General features: G+C 36.0%; 1 protein-coding gene across 2 annotated transcripts; it reads right to left on the bottom strand.

Annotated features, from left to right (window-relative positions):
* Window positions 1-7,957: 7,957 nt before the first annotated feature.
* LOC145065012 (putative leucine-rich repeat receptor-like serine/threonine-protein kinase At3g14840) lies at window positions 7,958-14,335 on the bottom strand. Of its 2 annotated transcripts, none has more exons than XM_079012354.1 (24): window positions 14,119-14,335; window positions 13,438-13,612; window positions 13,235-13,306; window positions 13,053-13,121; window positions 12,884-12,955; window positions 12,686-12,757; window positions 12,536-12,607; window positions 12,370-12,441; window positions 12,063-12,134; window positions 11,894-11,965; window positions 11,742-11,813; window positions 11,575-11,643; window positions 11,374-11,439; window positions 11,209-11,271; window positions 11,040-11,087; window positions 10,902-10,945; window positions 10,401-10,792; window positions 10,063-10,258; window positions 9,813-9,968; window positions 9,612-9,730; window positions 9,318-9,528; window positions 8,997-9,234; window positions 8,761-8,911; window positions 7,958-8,666 (listed from the first exon to the last, which is right to left on the bottom strand). In XM_079012354.1, the coding sequence occupies exons 1-24, from the start codon at window positions 14,210-14,212 to the stop codon at window positions 8,283-8,285; spliced, it is 3,051 nt and encodes a 1,016-aa protein (XP_078868480.1). In that variant the 5' UTR covers window positions 14,213-14,335; the 3' UTR covers window positions 7,958-8,282. The 2 variants fall into 2 exon arrangements, with proteins under 2 accessions (XP_078868480.1, XP_078868481.1); XM_079012355.1 differs by having other exon boundaries at window positions 13,446-13,612; window positions 14,119-14,330.
* Between the last annotated feature and the right edge of the window lie 1,351 nt (window positions 14,336-15,686).

The following is a 15,686-nucleotide window of genomic DNA, read 5'->3' as shown; positions in this document are numbered from 1 at the left end:
ATACCTGGAAATCCGGGCTGTTACACAACAGCTGCGAGCATTTGGCCTTCCGATGGCCGGTCTGGTTATAGTGAAAACAGACTGTGAACCCCTTGGGGAAATCCTTGGCTATGTACCCCTCCTTGCCACACTTGTAGCAAACACCTGATCGACAGACTCCCTCGTGACTCGTGCCGCACTTTCCATAAGTGTGACCCTTCTTGCCTCCCGGTCTCGAATCAGCGGGCTTTGCCCGCTTGGCCGCTGGCTGAGACTGTGTCGGCCGCCTATCCCTCCTCTGAGACTCCGCCTCCTTTCTGGCCTAAGTCTCTAGCTCGATCTCCCTCTTCCGAGCATTTTCCTGGAGCTCGAAAAATGTTCAATACGGCGAGTTCGTCATGAACTCATGAATGTCTCTCCTCAGTATGTTCAGATGTCGGCTCATACGTGCCTGCTCAGTAGACACGTGCTCAGGGCAAAACAACGCCCTCTCATGAAACATCCACGTGATCACAGTCATAGACTCAATCCCCTGCTTGAGGGACAAGAACTCATGGGCCAACCGTTCCCTCTCCACCGGGGGAACGTACTCGTCTCGAAACATAGCGGTGAACCTCTCCAAAGTCATCGCGGTAAGCTCTGTAGCAGAGAAATCGACTGTCACAAATTTCCACCAATCCTTCGCTCCCAAGCGAAGCTGGTTCAGCGCGAACCGTACCCTCAGATGCTCTGGACAAGAACATGTATAGAAGCATCCCTCAATGTCAGAAATCCATCTCATCGCTGCTATCGGATCCTGAATTCCATCAAACTCTGGTGGCTTCGTGTTGCTGAACTCCCGGTACAACAACGAGTCACCCCCCTGTGGCCTAGCACCAGCAACGGCTACGGTGGCCGCAGCAACAACAACATCGGTAAGAGTAGCGTATCACTTGTCAAATGTCTCAATTAGCGTGGTCTTGATAGACCCAATCATCTACGGTATCTCAGATCGAATGGCTGTAACCACCTCATCATGAATCATCCTGCGAATCTCATCATCGCTAACACTGCTGCTCACTGGAGTGTGGCGCGTACCCACCATGATGCCTCTGAAATACGACATAAAATAATCAGAGACTCGACCAATATTACTCACACTCGATCAACCGTTCCTACTTGTTCCTTAGCACCCTAAGGATTCTTACTTGGAATGCTTACCGATCCGATGCTTTCAGTAGTACGGGCCCAATACTACCTTCCACACCATATCCGTATCCACACCAAGTCCTCCTCCTAGGATCCCAACTTGCAAGTACTCTATACCACCTTGAATACAACCTACTCTCTAGCAGACTTCTCACATGCTACTCTCTGCTACCTACATGCACTCAAAGCAACTCACAACAGCAGAAACTCCTAGGCTAAGGCATCACATATCAGGCCACTCTAGTCCTAAGATATGAATTACCTAGCCTATTCTACCATGCATAACACATCTCATAATAACATAACACATAACGTAAGGGTATTTTGGGAAATCACCGTTTGACCGCTGGTTGATTGTACACACTGCTCTTTTCTGGAAATCCTCTTCTCTTTTTAGAAAAATTGTTTATTTTTGAAAACTTTTCTCAAATCCTCAATTTGAGTCCAGATATGCCCGAAGGTGCATTCGAATCCCTCAAACCAAGGCTCTGGTACCAACTTGTAACGACATGATTTTTCAAATAAAATTTTTCATTTTTAATATTCATAAAACATATGTCTCAACGTTACATCTCCAAAAATCAATCAACAAGTTTTCATAACAATTGTTCAATTCCAGGATCCACAAATACAACTCAAAATCAAAAGTGTGTGTACAATCACGACGGTGCCTTCCCGCGATCCTTTGAGGTACCTGAAACACATAACACATAACACATAACACGGTAAACACAAATGCTTAGTGAGTTCCCCAAAATACCACATGCATATAAATTAGCCACTTGAGGCTATAGCTCTATGATGCCTTCCGTCCAATGTGTCTCAGTGGACCTTCCGGCTCCACAACTCTGGTAGACCTTCCAGCCCTACCCTGATGGCCTTCCGGTCCTACTATGTTAACCTTTCGGCCCAACACTATTGACCTTCCGACCCAACTCTGTTGACCTTCCGGTCCAAGCCCTGTCGACCTTCCAGTCCGAACCAGGCAACTCATAACATAACATGTCAAATAAAACATATATTACATATCACGTATAAGCATATACGACATTCCGGTCACATATAATTACCACTCAAGGTAAGGTATAGTGAGAAGACTCACCTCGAACTATCTCAGAATAATCTCGGACTCTAATCTCCGGTCTAGCCTCCGTCTAATACACATAAACATAAATTTTTATTGAATAAAAACACTCATTAAGCTAGACCACCCCCTAGGCTCTCACAAAAAGGGTAAAAGACCATTTTACCCCTACTTGAATCCAAAAGTCCATTTGTTGACCGAACCCTAAAAGTCAACAAAAGTCAACGTCTGCGAGTACGCTACACGTAGCAGATTCCTACGTTGGGCGTACTCGTCCACTACGCTGATATCGGGCTGATTGAACCCTACACCCCGCGTACGGGGATTTACGCTCACCGTACGTCCCAGTTTCACTATTTCCTCCTTATGGTATATATCAGTTAAGAACTTGGCTCAAAATGCAGATCTGGACCCCCTACAACCTCCTAATCCATAAAGTCGAAGACTTTACGCCTTAGCATTGCTGGTTTGGCCTTAAGCACTCAAAACCTTCACCCATTTTCTTTCTCAAGCCCATAACCCATGCATGGCTAGCTCTTAATGACCAAGATTGGATTTTTATGACTTTATAACACGAAATACACTAGCAAGGGACAAATCTAGGTTCTTAGAGCTCATCAACTCACAAAGCCATTAACTTTTGGGATAAAAACCCTAAAACATCCCATATAAGAACACACAACAGAAAAAGGAAGAAATTTTGAAGCTTTATACCTCCAAATGAAGCTTCTCACACTGTTAAGCTCAAATCCAAGTGCTTGGGCTCTTACTCCTTCTTCTCCAAAGCTTTCTTTATACTCTTATGGCTCAAGAACACACCAACAAGCTCTCAAGGGCACTCTCAAGCTTCAAGAACGAGGATTAGGGTTTTGGATGGGCAAGTCTCTGGAAATGGTGGCCAACAATGAGGCCATAACGTTCTTTAAATAGGTGGCTCACTTAGAATTAGGGTTTCATTCTGGGCCTGGTACGCCCCGCGTACACCTTGGTACGCCTCGCGTACTAGGCAACCTTCGCGTCATGAATACGCTCACGAGTACGTGCATCGTACCCTATATTACGCCCAACGTACTCGATCATCACACAAACTACACAAGGGCTAAAACTGACAACTTAGGGAAAGAAGAAGGGCCAATGAGGTATACCTGATTTCTGGATGTTACAGGTAAAAAGATAAAACTGCAGAAATGGTCATTGGGGGTAAATCCGTCATTTGTCAAAACTTAATAGTCAAGCTGTTAAACTTAAACGAAGTAGGGACCAAAACCACAACAAAACCAACAAATACGGACCTTTTTGCCAATAAACTCTTTTTTTGGACCTTACCCAAAGAAATTGACAAACAACATGGACCATTTTTGCAATTTTGTCTTTAATTAATGATAAATATTAGCTGAAATGCATTAATTATAAGAAATATTAACATAATTAAATGTGAAAAAATTCATAATTTCCATAATAATATTTAACATTTACTTATGTTAATATTTTTTTCATAATTGATAATTTTATATGTACTTTAGATCATATATTACAAAATCTCTTAATACATATATTACACCTTTGACATCTTTGTCATATTGATACGAAACATTATTCATGTAATATCCTGTTTTGAGAAGTTCTTATTTTAAGATTAAGGATAATTAATGGATCAAATGGGGTCTGGGGCTTCAATGGAATGGAGAAGTTCTTATTTCAGGATTACTGATGGAATTAGTTGTAGCTCCAGTTTTTGAGAAGTTTTTCAGTCTGAGTGGTTTATCTGGAAGTTAGGTTTTATAGTTAGGGAGCGAAAGATAGTTGTTGCAGTCGAGTACTTTCAAGTTATTGGGTTGTTGTCGACAGCTATGGGTTCCGAGTGATCTCTCAAGTTTTCTGTATGGATGCCTTGATTTCAAAGTGGTTAGTGGGAGCTCATGGGATAGAAGACATTGTTTTCAGAAATTCCAACCATGACAGATTTCAATGACGAAATTCAGTTTAAGTGGGGGAGAATTGTAACATCCTAGTTCAAGAAGTTCTTATTTTAGGATTATGGATAATTAATGGATCAAATGGAGGCATTGGGCTTCAATGGAAGGGAGTTTAGACTCTATTGGATGTGTATGATGTTGGATAAGTGATTTAAACTTGAGATTGTTCGATGGAAGCTGAGGGGAAAAATGGAAAAGGTAATGTTTTGGACTTCTTGCATAAATTAAAGATTTTAGTTTGAGATGTTTTTACTCATTTAACTAGATAGAGTTGTGAGGATCGTCGATACCTTTCCGTGGATATAAAGATCATAAAAAAACGGAGTTAAACGAAGAAGTTATGATTGTTTGAAGTTATACAAAGGGAGTTTGGTAGTACACAAGGGTGTACGCATGGCATACATGTTGAAGATGGGGCACGTTATTTATGGAGTATGCATAACATCCCTAAGATTATGCATGACGTAGTTCTGCAATGTAAAAACCCTAACTTCTGGGTTTTGAGCCTTATTTAAGGTGTCTAACCCCTTGAGGTCCTTCTTATCATTAATCTCCACTCTCTTGAGCCTCTAACTTGAAACCATAGCCTCATATCTCTTATTTTGAGCCCTGACATCATTTATGAGCTTATTTCTCCATTAGAAGAAGAAATCTTGAAGAACAATGTGGTGGCAAAGTGTATCAAAGAAGGGTTCAAGTATAGATCCAACAAGTTTGCCTCATATTTGGACCATTGAAGGTAAAAGCTTCATACTTGCTCATTGGTTTCATAGATCTAGCTGTTTGTCAAATTTGTCACTTTTTGGTCATTTTAGTGCATAAAGTTTAGATCTTGAAAGTTTGTGACATTATTATGGATAAAGTTGGAAACTTTATCCACTTAAACATCATATTTACTCAGATTTGAAGGTTCGAGACTTAGACTTAATGAATTAAGTTGAGAAAGATGCATTTTCGGTCCATTTAAGGCTTAAAAACTAGATATTGGTTGTTTTGATTATCCTAATTGATAAAGTTGGAAACTTTATCCATTATGGAGCTATTAGGAACTTGATTTGAGTATTGAATGAATGAATGATTGATTTTTCCGGTTTAAAAATAAATTTTTTATTTAGAATTTTGAGTCATTACAATTGTCGAGGATTCAGTAATACGACCGACAATTATACATTAATAAGGAATTTATTGGAAAAATGTATTGACACCGAACATTTTACATTTCGTAGAATATTTTTAAAAGTTCTAACATTTGCAGAATATGAATAAATCATAATTCGTCATCCATTTTACCTACATTCTAGTAAGAAATAATCTTTTAATCTACAGATAACGACTTAAAAATGTACTATAATTTAGGTTGAATACATATTTAGTCACTTATGTTTAATTTTGCTTACATTTAATTATCAATGTTTTTTTATACATATTTAGTCATTTATGTTTTTTACTTGTATATGAATATTATTTTTAATAGTCATGTATATACAATGTAAAAAAACACAAGTGAATATATATATATATATATATATATATATATATATATATATATATATATATATATAGGTTCAGGTTCATTTGAAATCATTGTAATTTTGTGAGACCGTGTGTAACACCCCGAGATTCAAGTGCATTTATTTCGCCCTTATTCTTTGTCAATTGATCATGATTGGTCCTTGAGTGGAGGAAACCTTGGAAGTGAGTACGCTGGGCGTACCAGAGGGGTACGCTGCGCGTACTCATGCGCTTATTTTGGACGCGGAGTCGCTAGGTACGCTGGGCGGTCCCGGCCCAGATGCAAAACCCTATTAAGACTTGTGCACTATTTAAAGGATGCTAAGGCTCATTCCTCAGCCTCCATATCAGTGAGTAAAACCCTAAGAGAGAGCCTTCCATCATCCTTAGTGAGTGTGTGTGTTCTTGGAGCTAATAATGCCTTGGTGTGTTATTGAAGAAGGAAGAAAGGAGCTTGTGGATACTAAAAGCTTGAAGTGTAAGCTTGGATCTGAGATCTACAGAGAAAGGAGCTGCATTTAGAGGTATAAAGTTCAAAACTTTCCTCTTCTTTTTGGTTGTGGTTGCATGTGCCATTTCTAGGGTTAAAAACCCCAAAGGTGGAGACTTTATGAGTGTAAGGTGCTCCATGGTCCAAGATCTGTCCCTTTTCTGTAGTATTTGTGGTCTAGATCCATAAAGTCCCCATTTTGGTCGATGATATGAGGTCATGCTTGAGTTCTATGCCTTCAAGGGTTAGAGAATGAGATGTTTTGGGTGCTAGTGACTTATTCAGCCATGCAAGGGCTTAAAGTCATTGACTTTATGGTTTTGGAGGGTTAGATATGGTCAAATCTAAAAGTTGGACGTGGGTCGTAACTGTTTAAGACCCCAAGAGCTGAAGGACTGAAACTGGGTATTACGCCGGGAGTAATTCTAGTACGCGCAGCGTAGGGGGTGGCGCACCCCGATCCTCTGATGTTATCGGTTACGCCCAGCGTACATGTTTGGTACGCGCAGCGTAACCCGAAGGGTTGACTTTTGTTGACTTTTAGGGTTTGGTCAACTTTAGGGTATTTGAGCCATGTGAAGGGTAAAATGGTTTTTTACCCTCATAAGAGTATTAAGAGAAGGGATGGTCTAGCCTTGGGAAATGTGTTGATATCGAGTACTTATTTCATATGATTAGGCGGAGGCTAGGCCTTATCCCACGGAGTCCGAGATTTCCGAGATTGCGAGTTACCGAGCTATACGAGGTGAGTCTTCTCACTATACGTTACCTAATGTGGTATTTATGTGGACCGGAGGGTCTTAAGTGTTATGTATAAGATTATGTGAATCTATGTGCTATGTGATATTTGTATGCTATATGATTGTGTAGACCGGACCAGAAGATCCAATGATACAGACCGGACCAGAGGGTCCAACGATTTAGACCGGGTCGGAGGGCCCAACGAATCAACGGGACTGGAGGGTCCTGCTGAGACACATCAACCGAAAGGTCATATTATAGCCTCGAGTGGCGTATATGTTGTATGTGGTATTTTAGAGAACTCACTAAGCATTTATGCTTACAGTTGTGTGTTATGTGTTTCAGGTACTAGTGATGAGCGCGGGAATGCGCCGGCATGATTCGTACACACTTATGAAGTTTATGTTTGAGATTCTAGAGAGATGTTTTGTGATGATAACAATTGATATAATATGTTTTGACAATATTTTATGAGTATGTGTATGTTTTAAAAATGAAAAATTGTTTTGACAATATTTTAGAGATCACAAAACTTTTTTTTGAATTTTTTTTATAAAAAATCGCAGCTTTTTATAAAAATTCATTGAAAAAAAATAAAAAATCATTTTTTTTTATAATTTTTTTTTTCAAAATTTTTTTCAGCGATTTTCTTTAAAAACCTGCGATTTTTTCATAAAAAATGTCAAAATTTTTTTTGTGATCTCTAGGTTTTTTTATGTATTTTTATGATTTTAAGGGTTTTTTTGTTTTCCAAATAACATTTCCATATATATATATATATATATATATATATATATATATATATATATATATATATATATATATATATATATATATATATATAAAAGCACTAAATACATACAAAAATAAACATAATTAACTTAATATATATAGAATCTAAACTATACTATCTTTTGAAATCATTATTCTTTTACTCTATTGATTCGATGATTCATAGTTTAACACTCATAAGTTACTCGGAGAAACTAAAAAACATTATTTTTTTGTATAAGATTATACAAGTATACAACTGCCTATTTCGTTAAGATTTATACAAATTATATAAAATATACAAAAAAAAAATGTGAAGCCGGAGGGAACAAGAGTCTCCGCCGGCCGCCCCTGTGACGCCGTGATCCATTCTCCCCGGATCATCAATGACATGTTTTCAAACCATTTGCTACTCGTAAGACAAGAAACAACACACAAATTCAAATCGATCGTTTTTTTTGTATTGCGCCAACAATCTAAACCCTAATTGCTAAAAAATCTGTGTTCAACCAAAAACGAAAAATTCGAACCTCAATCTTCTTCAGTAGGATCTGGTATCGACGGATTGGATCTCAAACTGATCATCAGAAGACGTCAAAGAATAATTCGTACCTGTCGGAATCGTGGTCTGAGTTTGACCGCCGCTGTAACTGTTTTGACCTTTCATCTCACGTCGAAAGTCTCTCATCGCTTTGAATCTCAAATCTTCGGAGTATTCATTCGATTCCGGAATTATCTCCGGCACACAAGTTTTCCCGTCGAGCATGCTTACAACCTCCGTCATCGTCGGCCTCACCGACGCAGAACCGTTTGTGCACAGAAGCGCTACTTTCACCACGGTTTCCGCTTCTTCTTTGTTGATTCTCGACTCTAATCTCTCGTCAAAAAGTTCTTCGTATTGTTTACTCGTTTCCAATCGACAAGCCTGCATAATCAATTCAAAGAGTAATCAGATCTACAGATAAATTTCAGTAAACTCAATTTAGTTTTGGATCTGACTATCAAAATCCGAAACATACCCAATCTAGAAGACAAATGCAATCGTTTATTGGAACGTAACTGTTGTTCTTCTTTCCACTGACAATCTCCAACGCCAGGACTCCAAAGCTATAAACATCTGCTTTATCGCTCAAGTAACCCCAAAGTGCATACTCAGGTGCCATGTATCCTCTGCAAATAATGATCAAGATCTCATTAAATAACTGTTTAAATAACCAAATTTGTCAGACTATTTTGCAAGGATTTGAAGGATTACATTGTTCCTGCAACTCTGGTGCTAACGTGAGTCTTCTCCTCCTCATTTAACCTTGCCAATCCAAAATCTGATATTTTAGGGTTCAGATCTTTATCAAGCAAAACGTTTGTGGCTTTGATGTCCCGATGCACAATTTTGATCCTTGATTCCTCATGAAGAAAAGCTAAACCTTTAGCAATCCCAATACATATCTTGAACCTCGTTGCCCAATCCAGCATCAAAAGACTTTTTTTCGACTCTGTATTAATAACAAACAAATTATCGATACAAAATATGGAAATTTTGCTATCATTTAACAAGAATCCTGAAGAAGACACTCACCAAACAAAGCGTTTGCAAGACTATTATTTTCCATATACTCATAAACAAGCAACAATTGATCTTCTTCAATGCAACATCCATGGAGTTTAACAAGATTCGGATGTTGTAAGCATGAAATCACACCAATCTCATTCAAGAACTCACGGTTTCCTTGCCTTGATTGAGCTGAAAGCTGCTTCACTGCAATCACAGTGCCATCACCCAACGTACCCTGAAATCATCATACAAAATGTTATGTCAACAAACACAAAAACCATAATCACACAAATTAACATGTTGTTTTACGATTATAACCTTGTAGACTGGCCCAAAGCCTCCTTCCCCGATTTTGTTAGAAGGGCTAAAGTTGTTAGTAGCTGATTTAAGTTGTTTATACGAAAACGAAATTGTTTTCATCGACATTCCTTCAAAATCTGTTCAAGAAAAAAGTTATTTAAACAGATTCATTATCAAATATTTAATCAAATTGATCAAAGATTAAAGACAAATCCATACCTTTGTCATTCGCTCTATTTCGCCCTTTGAAACTTTTTCTCCTCCACAAAATGATCAAAACCAACAACAATACAAGACATGGAACCGCAACCCCGACACCGATAAAAACCGCAGCTTTGTTTTTCTTTTTTCCACCTTCCGAACAAGTTTTAAAGTCTACACAACATTAAAAAAACAAATGCAAACCATTCAATAACCAAATGACGAGAATTTTGTGATGAATCATGAATTATGTATTTGGATAGCTTACATGGGTCAACATCAATAGCCGATACAAGAGGTCCATAGACTCCTCTTCTTGGAAAACGGGTCGTTCCTTTACCCGCCCAATAAAACCGTATCTCTAAAATGTTATTTGTCACACTAGCATTGAAGGGTACAACCACCGGCCTCCCAAACCCACCAGCCGCTTCTTGTATATTGAAATTCCTTTTAACTAATTGTCCCTATATCACATACAACTTAATTAGCAGGTAACAGATAGCCAGTAACAAATAGCGCTAACACAGATAACAGATAAAAGATAGTTAGAGAGAGATAGAGATAGCGATAACAGATAGACAGATAGCAGATAACAAATTGTATTACCTGGATATAAATATCAAATATCCGGCGACCAAGACTTCTAAACGTAGTATCGTTAATGAACACGATCTCTGCAAAGTGCAAATTAACCAAATACTCCCCGTTTTCCAAACAATAGCTGAAGTAAGTAAGCGTGATTGGTGATAGACGTGCGGTTGTGTACAATTGTGGTAAGCTCGTGTTTCCTTGCAAAGATTCTACGTATCGCGTGTTCTGATAAATATTGTCATCCATGAAGTCTCCAGTACTACTAAATCCCCAATTCTTGTCACTTTCATATAATTTTGCTGCACCACCATCCACGTCAGCATCTCCTTTGTAAAGAACCGATTGTCCGTTACTTTCTGTAACCATCACATCATTCCCACCACAATTAACATGCACCGAACACGCATCTGCCATAAAACAATATGAGAATCCACATATTAATATGATATAAAGTCATACTCAATGGGAATTGACTTAATCAGGTAAGCTATATATGGGTGTTTCGTTAAAACTTACATCTACGACATGTGGTATCCTCCTTGCATGGAAGCACATCTTGTCTGTTGAAAAAATCGTATAAACATCAATGCATATGGAAAAGATATATAAATGATATTAAAACCAACGAAAAGCCGGACACTATCTTATTCTTACATTGGGTTTCCGGTTGAAGAGCTTCTAAACAAGTTTACGTATGTATTCCTAATATAACAACAAAGGAAGAACTCTTTATATAAAAAATAAATAAACATATAAAATTATACATAAAACAAGCAAAAGATGGACTTGTATATTTGAGAAAGCCAGAATGAGAAGTCTTTACGTGTTTTGTTCGCATGAAGGTTGATTAGGTTGTTGCCATGTAAAATTGTTGTAGGAAAGATCACTGAACCATGTACATTAGTCAAATAAAAGGTTATAATTTCTTAATTAATAGATAAGAATGCAAGACAAACTTTTAACATAAATATTCACGAAATAAACTTACATAGCAGCCCCGTTTACCAACAACTCATCCGGTATGTCTCCGCTTAGCATGTTACGGGTTAAAAACCTGTTCAAGATGGCATCAAGATACTTGGTTAAGTTCTTGAATATTACTGTGACTGTTACTGCTACTGCTACTGCATGCGACAATTACTGTGACTGCTACTGCTACTGCTACTGTGACTTTATATTTATGACTTACACGTATCGTAGGCTCCTCCCAAGGACGCGGTTAGATATTCTCCCTACTAAATTGTTAAAACTTACATCCCTATATATCAAAGTCATTAACGAAAATAAGTCATTAAAAAGTATTTATACATAACATGGAGAATCAAAAGAATCGAAGCCCATTTAGCATATACTTACAACAATTCGAGTTCTCTCACTTGCCAAATATAATCCGGTAATTCTCCAGAAAGGTTGCAATTTCTCAAGATCCTAAATTTATAAACAAAATTTTAGAATATATTATATATACACGATTTAGTACAAAATTTGAGAACTATCTGCATGCATACAATCTTATTAATGCTGTCGCATTTCTAAGGGGAGGAAATTGCTGAGAGGGCCCAGTTATGTCACCAAGTCTCCTGCAAAATAAGAGTCACCATGAGCTAATAACTAAAAAATAAAAATAAAAATAAACAAATTCACGAAATAACAAGTGAGTCCGGTGAGTCAACTCACAGATCGGTTAGGCTCTCGAGAAGATTTATGTTTGAAGGAATCGGTCCAGTGAGTCCACTCGCCACCATCTCTCTTCAAAAACATCCGAATATTAGAATATTTATTTATGACTTTGTAATATAAATTTAAGCACAAAAAGACAACCGATAATAAGGACAATAAACAAGTTGTTCAAGTTGTTGTAGCATTGTTTTCACACAGATTTAAAATAGAGTAAAATTAATTTTAATATTTTTAAAACTATTTGAAGGTGTATAATAAAATTAGACGTACGACTAGTAACAAATTACAAAAAAGAACATCTTACAATCTGTTAAGCTGTTTCCAATTCTGTATAAAATCAGGTATGGGCCCACTGAAGTTGCATTCGTTTATCCTACTGTATTATACAAAAAATAATAGAAAATATAAATAAAAATTTCAATTTTGTCCAGAAAAATAATTGCAAAACCAAACAAAGTCAAACATTTTACAAATTTGTTAGGTTTCCTAGTTGACCAAGTGCCGGCGGCAGCCTCCCTGTAAACCGGTTCGAGGACAACATCCTGAAAATTAATAATTTGGTGTAAATAAATAATTTTTTCTTTAAAAATAAAATAAATAAATTATACAGCAAGCCTTACAAATGTTTCAAATTATATAATTTCCCTAATTCGGGTGGAATTGTTCCTGAAAGATAGTTTGCTTCAAAGTCCCTGAAAAGAATTTGAACTATATGAGTAGATAAAACCAGAAAAGCAAAAAGAATTCGACCCTTATAGTAAAATGTCAGAATTGCCCCGAAAACAAAAGTTAAAGGGTAAAAAAGGAATTTCACATACAGCCTTGTGAGAGTCGTGATATTGCCTAGTTCCGGTGGGATTTCCCCGGAGATACGGTTTCCAAGAATCGAACTTGCAAATGGAAGGATACACATAAAGATTTCTCAATTTCTAATTCTCATAAACAAAAGATTATATTTGAAACTAAAGGGTAAAAAAGAGATTTTACATGTCTTGCAACCGTGTTACACCCCACTCAGGTGGTATTGTGCCTTGTAAGTAATTGTAAGCAACATCACTGCATAATGCATATAGAACGAATAAATTAAAATACTTTCAATTTTGTTAAAATCCAACTTAACTAACTAAAGGGTAAAAAAGAGATTTCACAAGGTCTAAAAGAAGACTTACAATGATCGAAGGTAAGGAAGTTTTGCCATTTCAGGCGAAAGTATCCCGTCAAGACTATACCACTTGTGTGTGCTGCATACATAAAAAAATATTAAATTTATGATTTTATATTATTCTAAAGATTATAACCAAATAATGATATTTTATTTAATAAAAAGTGAATAGAAAAAAAAAAAAAAAAGAAGGGACTTTGTAGTTTATACATCCTTACGACATGACAATCTGTATCGTTTCCAATGTTGCAATCACATCCAATGCTTGCATTAGCTTCACTTGATAATCTTGGGACTTGAAAAATCATTTCAAGATTGCAACTTTCACCATTAAATCTCCAACTTGTTGCATTCATGTCAGCAAGAATGTTTGAGACAGTTACCACTGAATCATATTAGAAGAAAAAATAAATATATAAATAAATAAATCATATCTTTTATAACCCAAAGTGTACAAGAAAGATTTTGGAGGTATATATTAGTAAAAACACAAAAGACAAATTACTCATAAGTGGGATTTGAATGATTTAGTTTAATAATCATTGGATTCAGTACTTTACTCTCTAGATCATACCGAATAACAACAAACCTTCAATCATGAAAAGATGTACTATTTGGCTTATAAAGATCCGTATGAACTCTTAAAAAGATGCAACAAAAGATAACTTTTTTGATTTGATTTGGATTTGTAGAAAAGGTCGAAATTATCCCAAATCCAAGAAAATTTTCAACTCCCATCTTCTTAACTGCTTCTTGGCATGCAAATCAAGATTCTTGAAGAAACAATAATATAAAATTTGAAGGCGAAATAAATCAAGATTTTGGAAACCCATGTACGTGAGATTAGAAAAACGGGGTTTTTGATATAATATTCGAGAAAAATTAGCTTACCTTCTTGTGGAGGCACAGTGGATTCAGAACATCGAAGGGAGATGAGAAAGTTGAGAGTTAAGAACAGCATGAATCCAAGTATTCTTTCCGCCATTGTTGCAGAGGTGAAGAGTTTGGTGAGGGAGATGAGAAGATAGAGATGAATGGGTGTGAAACTATTTGAGAGCAATCGGCTGCAAATTTTGAAGATCCATCGAGAAAATGAGTAAATAAGTCAATTGTGTATGGCAAGTTGTGCTAGTCTATATCAAATAGTCATACATGAAATTCTTTTTTTAATATCTTTTGAACAGCATCATACATGAAAGCTACTAAATGGTGATAGATACATGATACGTGTGGATGTTTCTTGACTAGATGGAAAAAGGGGGAGAAAATAAGAAAATTGGGTATATATTGTTACACCAAATAAGTATATAATATGTTTTGTTTGTCATCTTTTATTTGTCATTTTGTTAATATTTATAATAATTATCTTATCTTATGTTTGATTGACAGGTATTTTTAGTTTGTTTTCTAGGAATAATGTTTCGTACGTTTGAAAGTAATTATAAAATATTGTTTATGTTAGGTAATAATTAAATAGTCTAGATTAAGTTTTAAGCCGATCCCATAACCAATGAATGATACCAAAAACGTATTTTACAAAAATAGTTGGTAGCAAGTAATTAACATTCATAAAATTTATAATATTTTTCAAATTTGAAGATATCGGGTTAGTTTCAAGCAAACGATCTTTATTAATCAACATATTAAACTAATATAATACTTTTAAACTAGATAGAATTATAGTAAAACCCAATCAATAATTCAATATGTTTAAAATTTCTAAAAAAATTAAGAGCGTATGTTTAAAGCAACATTTAACTAACAACCACTTTTGAAGTCAATTAGTATTTATTTCTGAAGAGATGACACCAAGTGTATATTACTAATATAGTATATAGTAATATGTTTAATATCTAATTCAATAATTAACTTAAAAGATATTATATAAATATCGAATATATTCTAGAATTGTTATTCTTCAAGGTCCGTTTAGTTCAACTGGTATCTAAAGGGAGTCGTTAGATTTGTAGGTTTGAAATGGAAAAAGATTGTACGGTATTTATTGGTGTATGTTTGACCAAGACTTTTATGCAATATGCATGTAAAATGTAATCCACTTGGTCTTATTATTATTAATAACAATAACATGGCATCATTAAAAAATCAATTTTTTAAGGCCTTTGGGACCCAATTTTAACATGGCATGCAAGATTGCAAGACAACGTTTTCTTGATTGGATTGATATTTACGTTTTTCATCCTTAATCTTGCTTAATGATATATAAACTAAACCTTGTTAAGTTTTCTTTTTGTAATGGTCGATCCTTAAACAATTAAATTTATAAGATAGAGGTCCACCACAAAATATAACCGAACCGGTCAAATTTAGCATGGGTGCATGACTAAAACTCTATAAGAGCGCAACCAATCATCTGAGAAGGTTTTTTATTTATTTATTTATTTATTTATTTTTTATTTTATTTATTTATCATGTCATATGTCCAATAATTTTGTTAAAAG

This window comes from Lactuca serriola, chromosome 7 (assembly GCF_051521515.1).
Source record: "Lactuca serriola cultivar US96UC23 chromosome 7, Lser_US96UC23_V15, whole genome shotgun sequence".
NCBI classification, from domain to species: domain Eukaryota; kingdom Viridiplantae; phylum Streptophyta; class Magnoliopsida; order Asterales; family Asteraceae; genus Lactuca; species Lactuca serriola.
The sequence above is the reverse complement of the archived record's forward strand: the minus strand, read 5'-3'. Positions and strand labels throughout refer to the sequence as shown.